The 8790-nt window shown below is 35.4% G+C and overlaps 1 protein-coding gene across 1 annotated transcript; it reads left to right on the top strand.

The window, feature by feature from the left end:
• Window positions 1-7565: 7565 nt before the first annotated feature.
• LOC100019050 (olfactory receptor 51F2-like) lies at window positions 7566-8577 on the top strand. Its single transcript, XM_001371989.3, has one exon. It carries the CDS (start codon window positions 7566-7568, stop codon window positions 8517-8519), a length of 954 nt encoding a protein of 317 aa, XP_001372026.3. The 3' UTR covers window positions 8520-8577.
• The last annotated feature ends 213 nt before the right edge of the window (window positions 8578-8790 follow it).

Genomic DNA, 8790 nt, shown 5'->3' with positions numbered 1-8790 from the left:
AGAAACCATCTTTCAAATTAGAAGCCTGGGAATATCTTTGGCTGTGGAATAGAAGACAGTCTTCATTCTTCTGCTGGTCAGATAAAAGAAGCTGATCAACTTGAGAACAGGCCACCTTTGGATATTTCTCCTGGGATTTTTGGTCTTTGCTTACTGAAAGACTCTGTTGTAAGATTACTACTCCCTAAAGACTTTGCCTTTAATGTAAGAAAAATAAGATAGTTGTAGTCAAATAACTTATAAATTAGAGGGTAAAATAATTAATCTCTCCCTTTCCCCTGCTTCCTTTTTTACCTTCCCTTTCCTTGTTTAATAAAATCAAAATATTTATATGTTCCCTCTACGTGTCTTCCCTAAAACCCCTTCAATCCTATTATAATATTTCAGTTGACTGAGCCAGTTAGACTGTATAATTAATTCTTATGTATTTTCATCTGTCTAGATAAGGTTTCATTAGAGATAAGGCAGTTAGTTGGAACATTCTAAAGTCCTGAGGGTGCTACATTTCAGAGGTGGAGGTCAGCAGAATTCTAAGACTTTGGAAAAACTGTGGGACATTTAAAAACATTAAAAGGCCATTACCACATTCTCTTGGTGTCCACATTGGGTGGCCATTTTGAAAAAAGAAATTTGTCAAATTGTAACCTTTTGTAATTGTTTCTTATAAACTGTTCAAAGTGAATCACAATAATACAAATACACCTGTTAATCCTGTATTATTGTTTAATGTATACATCTCTGGAGACACATTAGTTACTGTGTTAATGATGCTGTGGGAGCACATTCTGTACATTCCCTATATTTTCTTTGCATTGTTTCCTAATATTTGTTTAATTATATTATAGTATGACTGGATGAAACCAATAATAGATGTAAAAGTTAAAACTGTTTTAGCATATTTTCCCCCTATATCTTATATGTTTGTATGTCATGTACAAGTCTCAAGTGGCATTCTTTTACACTGGCAAATGTTTAAAGGCTTTGGTCATCTGGGAAACTAAGGATTCAGAACTTAAAATGATGGTACACCATATCCTATGTCAACTTAATTTAATGGAATTATATATATAATAGAAAATATGATTGTAAACAAGGAACATGAGTGTGGAGATACTGGAAATAATGGGGAATTGAAACAAATTAATAGATTACAAGAAGAGGCTAGTAGGGTGGCTACCCTATGTCCACTTACAGATCTCCCTGGAGTTTCCAAAGATGAAATAGTTCAAGGAAAAACCCTCAAATATTCACCCCTGAGGACTTGGAATTGATTAAAAGGAAAATTTCTAGCTTTACAGAAGAACCCAATAGACTTATTAAGGAAATGAAAAGGGGAATAGATCTGTTTGACCCTGATTATAACAATTATGCATTGCTAATGAAGGAATTATTAACTAAAAGGGAACATGACAAGTTTTTAGAGGAGACAAGATTAAACGCTCTATTGGTATCCTGACCAGAACAATATGATATGGAAAAGAATAACAAGCATAAATATGATGAAATGAATAGTAGGGAAGCCGCTGGCTTGACCCCTTTTATCTCACTGTCTTTAGCTTTTAATTCTGCTTCCCTAAGCTTTCTTTTTAGGTATTCTACTACAGTATCTTTCTCCTCATATCTATCTTCAGTGTCAGTGGTTAAATATGTAGCTTTATGCCTAAGGTCCTCCAAATCCATTTCTTACCAATTGAGGTAATTATTCTTAAAGAAAAGTTTGATTTGGAGTACTGTATTTTTAACAAAGATCCTTTCAATGTGAGCAATGGTCCCTTCCTTGAATACATCCATGCTAAGAAATGTTTCAGCCAACTCAGTAATTTACTACATTTGGGAAGACTTTGCAAAAGTGATTTACTGGCTCCAGTATCTACCAAAAGATCATATATCTGATCCCCTATTGTAACAGTTCTAGCCATGGATTCTCAACTTCTGGTTTTGATATTCTAATTTAGTATGCCATTATTCTGCATGTCTTCTAGCCTGGAAATATAGTAGTCATCTTTGACTCCACTCTCTTCTTGTTCTCTTGCTTCCATGCAATCACTTTACACATATAGATGTTCAAGGAGGTTTATCACTTGTGGAATGGGGACCTGAAAAGGCCTTTTCAAGGCTTCTCATTTACATTTGGGGCCCAACTGGAACTCAGCTCACAATTGTGGCCCCAAGAAGCTGTAGCATGCACAGCAGCCATACTCTAGTAAATTGGCAGATGGGTTTAAACCACATTGAGGTTAACCAGTGGGCTACATATCCTTTAATGAATTGAGGGTATATACTCCAAGTATTTTAAAACTTCCCCCTATAAAATGTTTGGATGAAAAAAAAATATTTTAACAGTCATAAAGGTAGCCAAGAAATGGCCCTGAGGAGGGCTTAGATCTTGTTCAGACAACAAAGAGGCCAGCACCATACACTGAAGCCTGCCTCATGATCAGTTATCTTGGCTTTTATCTTGTCATTGGACTTTAATTACTCTGGAAGAAAGAGTAAGACTGATGAATTTGTGTAGTCTGCCTCTCTTAAATTCACTTCATGCACATCAAGATATCACTCCATGATGGCATTATTCCTATTCAAAAAAGAAGGACAAACAGGATCAATTTCTTATTCTTTCCAACATTTTTCACATACATACATTTTTTTCCTTTTTATTCTCATTAGCAGCAGCCTACTTGAAATCCTTCGTATAGTTAGCCTTGGCAATTCCAATAGCCTTCCATTTCACAGTTCAAATTCAGACTCAGAAGACCTTTACTCTGAAAGAACTTGAGCAAGAAACTTTACCTACATTTTCCCCAACCATATCATGGAGATAAAAATAGAACCTACCTTGCAGTAGCATCTTAAGGATAGAATAAGACAATATTTTAAATCACTTAACAAAGTGACTTGTACTTAATTAGTACTTTGTTGTATTTGTTGTATGCAGATTAATCTTCCTGAAGGACAGCTCTTTTAACTTCTCTCAATTGCTCAAAAAACTTCAATGTCATCCCTAAGGTGTACTTAATAAATTATTTTCTAATTGATATGCAAAAGATTGCTCTATAGAAATGAGAGGTCTTGTACCACTTGTTCTCAAAGATTTGGAGTTGGAAGGGAATTTAGAACCCATTTCTTCTGGGCCTCTTATTTTATTAAGACAACTAAATCTAAGAGATTTGTCTGTGGTCACATGGAGAGAGAAAGGATTTAGAACTAATTCCTATAACTTCATGTTGCCTAAACTCAGGTCATCTTGACTCTGAGTTAGTGCTATATCCATTGTGCCATTTTAGCTGCTTTGGAGAATTGATGAAAGGGATGATTTTGTGAGATACTTGAGAGTTAAATAAATTCAACCAGAGTATGATGAACAAAATCAGAACATTTACACAATAATAATTTTGTAAATATTATACAACTTCAAAATACTTTAGATCTCTAATCAGAAAGCAATGACCAACTTCAGTTTCAAAAAATCAATGATGAAGTAAGTTCCCCAACAGCTGACAGAGAGGCGATGGGCTCATTCTCAATGTGTCTGAAATATGTTTTGCTCAATTATACAGATGACAGGGTTTTCTTTATCTTTTTTTTCTAATATGAGCGGAAGAAAGTAGGGGGAAAAGAAAATATATATATATATATTTAACTAATAATAATAGTAACAAGTTATCTCAGAAGTTAATGGTTTCTTCATGATAAAAAATTATCAAGCAGATGCTAGATGGCCACTTATCATGAGTAAGATAAGATTCCTATTCTGATCAAGATTGTCATTTTTAGACAGAAGTTTCATCCAAAGCTGAGACATTATGATTGGGAAACTTACCCTTAAAGATTATAAGATTCTAACTTTTGTGCCTGAGCATTTCTAATTCTAGTTATAGAAAATCTGCTTTTCAGTAAATCAGTAGAGAAATGCCCTCGTGAGACATAGAGAATTAATAGGACACAAATGCATAGCGCCATGTAATTGGAATAAGTCTCCTCCTTGTCCATATATCAGAGAAGGCAGAGCTCCTTATTAAGGCAGTTGAGTGAGACAATCACTCAGTGGTGATTGTCCCCCTATCAGTGGGTCATCCCTCTAAATCCCTACTCTGTGCTGTCAAGCAAACCAACCCCACAGATTGAATCAAGAGACATTTAGATCTAGCTTAGAGTATTTGCTTTTTTATGTCATCAGGCTTCAGATGGGTTTTAAACCGAGGAAAGGGGAATTTAGGTTAGATACAAGTCATAAAATCCCCAAAGCTTAGCTGGACACATTTATAAACTGATCGATTATCTGTCAGGAGTTTCTCCAACTTCCCAGTACAAAAGGTAAGTCTTCCTTAAGTTAGAACTCTTCACCTGCTCTTTGAGATGCCCTAGCAGAATCATCCTGATTCTCAAATTAGTCTTTTCCATGTCTTTGTGGGATGTCTCAGAATTTCAGATTTTTGGCAGGATATATGCCTTCAGATAAGAGAATGTCATTCTGCCTCAGTAACTCCAGTGTCTAAGACATGTTGAGATACTTAATAAATGCTTACTGAATTATGTCGAATCAAACTATAGAGACAGAAGAAACCTCAGTGGCCATCTAATCCTCTACATCTGTAGGAATACTCTCAACATTCATCTAGAAAGATTCTTCCAAACTGTAGTGCAGTATCTTCTATGAGAGGAAAGGCATTCCCCCACCTCAAACCCTGAAGCATTTCATTCTGATTATGGATAGTTCTAGTTCATTGGCCCTTTTTTTTTTCGGGCATTAAGACTGAGAGCCTCTAAATGTTTTGCTTATTACTTCTACTTCGTTCTCTGGATGAAACAGCACAACTTTAAGGCTGCATCTATGTAAGTCTTTCATGTTCTTAAAAAGCTGTCATGTCAACCATGATTTTTCTCTTTGCTTCTTAAGCATCTCTTTTTTCTTCAACCTATCCTCATATGTTAGGGACTTAAGTTCTTTCCTGTTTTGAGTGATCTCTTCTCAACACTGTCTAGTTTATCGACATCCTTCTTAATTGACAATATTCAGATGTAAAATATTTCAGATGAATATGATCAGGAAAGAGTGAAGATGTCTTACAACCTTTTAATTCTAAGAAGCTATGTTCCCAAAAGAGAGAAATTAGAACTTTTAGGATGGTAGTTATTTTGGCTTCAAATGTTAAAATAATAATAATAATTCACATTTACATAACACTATCTACATGATTCTGTGAGATGAGTAATTTAAGGCACCATAAAGACAAAGTTTCATAAAAATTAAATATGAACAAACGTAGAATGAAATACCTTATGTGGTAGTAAGTTTGTAGTCACATGAAGCATTGAAGGAAAGATTGGATGGTCAGTTTTCAGGGATATTATAAGTGAAGTTTATTATTGAAGATAATGTACTAGTTAAGGTTTGTGGTCTCTAATGAATCTCAGCTCTAATAATTTTGTGACTTTATACAGGATCATAATTAGAGAACAATTAATGCACTTGGACCAGACAAATTTGGGCATAATCCATCAGTCATTCACAAAAGAAGCAACTATCACAATTACAAAATTAATTGTCTATTACTAAACATGTGGCAGGGTAGATATAGAAATAATCTATGATTACAAAAAACAGAGTTTGCTTCTCTCAAAATAAATGTTCATAATCTCACAGCTTAATGGAATTCCAAGAAGAGAATGAATCATTAACACCATTTAGTCTTATCTACTATTAAATGATTCTTCAAACATGCAGTTACTCTAAAGATATATGGTTTTTCATATGAGCACACCAGACATTACATATCCAAATAGTATTGTCCATCATAAGAATTTTGCCTGGTATAGTGTAAAGGTTCCCTAGGCTTGGGTCAGGAAATATTTGTGTTCAAATCATTCCTCTAACATTTACTAGTTATACGTCAATGGGTATATTATTTAAATTCATCACACCTGAATTCTTTACATGTTAAGTGAAAATAATATCTCTAATACTCATTTCAGGATACTAATCTGAACGTGTACTGCAAGTCACAAATAATTATATAAAGAAAGAATCCATATTCCAGTCTTAGCCTATAAGTGGTCCTGAGCTAAGCATTTAAGCTCTTTGAGTCTTCCTAGACTTCCTAGAATTTCATCATAATGTTGTTCCTGACCGCCTCACAGAGTTGACTTAAGCATCAAACAAGATCATAATGTCAACTGAAATACTATATAGGATTTTGATTATTTGACTGACTCAGGTTAACACCCATATTTCTTTCATATTAGTTCATGTTTAATATCTAGTCAAAGATTCAGGAGGCATATCTTAGATAAAGAAGTCAATTATCTTGCATATCTGGGACATGTGACAGTTAAATTCATTTTCTACTATGACATCCTCCACCACCAACCTTCTCTTTATTGTTTGGACCCTTGATATTTACTAAAGCTTTTTTACCTTGATTTCCTCCCTACTGAGGGAAGGAACGAATATAAAATAATATAAGATTATAAATTGGTGGTGGTACAGGTGGTGATGGTGGTACTAATATGATATGATGATGACGGAAGCATATGTTATTTGTCTAATTCTTTAGAATTATAAGGCACAAGACATGCATTTTCTCATTTGTTTTCTATAACAAAACTTTGAGTTAGGTAGGAAATTATGGGGTTTTTTTCCATTTTGCAGATAAAATGAGGTTCCTGAAGGTGTACTACTTTCTCAATGTCATAAAATATTTACTCCAAATCCAATATGTCAACAATTATTTATTAAGTACTTACAATGTGCCACAAATTTCTCTACGGATTAGGATATAGAGAGAATTTCAGTTCCTGCCCTGAAGGAACTCATGTTCTAAGAGGAAACAGCTATATAAATACAAGTATGTTGAGATTAAATGAAATTAAAATTTTCTTCACAAGGAAAGCACTAGATGTTATTGAGACAGGGAAAGAGCTCTTGTAGATCATTGTAATTGAGATAAATCTTAAAAGAAGCCAAAACTATCCAGGAAGGTGAATGTAAAAAGGGAGCACATCCCAGATTTGAAACATTATCAGTCAAAAAGCAGGGAGATGGGAGACAAGTGCTCTTTCCACCTGCAATACAGTTGAAAATACTTCTTCCAACACCAGGTATACCATTCTGTAAAGACTACTGCTCTAGCACTTTACCCCTAAGAAGTGCATATTTGGATGGACAGGAATACTCTACAATATTCTTTGGGTGGTGATCTCTATGTCCATGCAGAGTGTTTTGCTCCCTATTAGAGGAGCAAGCCACATAAAGTACCCATATTGAATTTGCCTTACACACACACTTTTCTCAGGGAAAGTCAGCAAATTTCCTTTGTATGAAATAACTAATTAAAATAAATCTTGAAGGAAGAGAAATTTCAGAGAACTCTTTCTCCACATAATCAATATTTACTGAAAGTGTACCTACTATTATAGGTAAGGTATTATATGCTATGTAAAGAATATTGAAGAAAAATAAAATAGCCCTTGAACTTAGGAAATTTATGCCCCATTTGTAATGAACTGAATTCATCATTTCAGGATATAAATTCTCCCATAAGAAAAATTTGTCTCTTCATCTCATCATGTCAGCTTTCCTCAAGAACACATCGTCACCATCCCTGACCTTCTTTCTTACCGGTGTTCCTGGACTAGAAGCTGCTCATGCCTGGATCTCCATCCCTTTTTGCTGTCTCTACATAACAGCCCTCTCTGGGAATGGTATGATCCTTTTTGTCATCATCACTGAACCAAGCCTCCATGAGCCCATGTACTATTTCCTCTCCATGCTCTCTTCCACTGACTTGGGCTTGTGCACATCCACTCTGTTCACTGTGTTGGGAATATTCTGGTTCAATGCCAGAGAGATCAGTTTTAATGCCTGCGTGGCTCAGATGTTCTTTATTCATTTCTTCACTATCATGGAATCCTCAGTACTACTAGCCATGGCTTTTGATCGATTTGTGGCCATTTCTAATCCACTCAGATATGCCACTATCCTCACACACTCAAGAATAACCCAGATTGGAGTGGCAATTATTACCAGAGGTGTGGTCACCCTGATACCCCTTGTCCTGCTTCTTAAACGGCTCTCTTTTTGCCACAGCCATGTGCTTCACCATTCTTATTGTTTTCATCCTGATGTTATGAAACTCTCATGTTCAGACACAAAAGTCAATAGTGCATTTGGGTTAATTGCAATCATTTCTAGTGCTGGTATAGACTCAGTCTTCATCCTCCTCTCCTATATTCTGATCATCCGCTCTATTCTTAGCATTGCATCCCCAGAAGAACGCAAGAAAGCCTTTAGCACTTGCATCTCCCATGTAACTGCTGTAGCCATCTTCTATATTCCTCTAATCAGCCTATCCTTTGTCCATAGATTTGGGAAGAAAGCCCCTCCCTATGTACCCACTCTCATTGCCAATATCTACTTGCTGATTCCCCCTATAATGAACCCCATCATTTACAGCGTAAAGACCAAACAAATACGTAAAGCTGTTCTCAAAGTCCTTCGCCCCAAGGGAGTCCTGATCTGACACTTGCTTTCTCCATACAAACTGGAGACAGGAAAGAATTTTCCATTGACAGGATTTTTTTCAAGATAGCATCATAGAATCCTTAAAATAGAAAAAATCTTAGAGGTCATCATATATTCAGTTCATTCACCACCCAATGATGAAACACTCTTATATAATCTCTCAAAGATGTCTCTCAAAGATGATAACCTGCTCTTGATTTGAACTCCTCCAATTACAGATATATTACTGCCCCTTTGAATAGTCACTTCAATTTCAGCTAGGTATTTTT

Source organism: Monodelphis domestica, chromosome 4, assembly GCF_027887165.1.
Source record: "Monodelphis domestica isolate mMonDom1 chromosome 4, mMonDom1.pri, whole genome shotgun sequence".
NCBI lineage: Eukaryota > Metazoa > Chordata > Mammalia > Didelphimorphia > Didelphidae > Monodelphis > Monodelphis domestica.
Note: the sequence above shows the minus strand (reverse complement) of the source record. Positions and strands in the feature narration are given on the sequence as shown.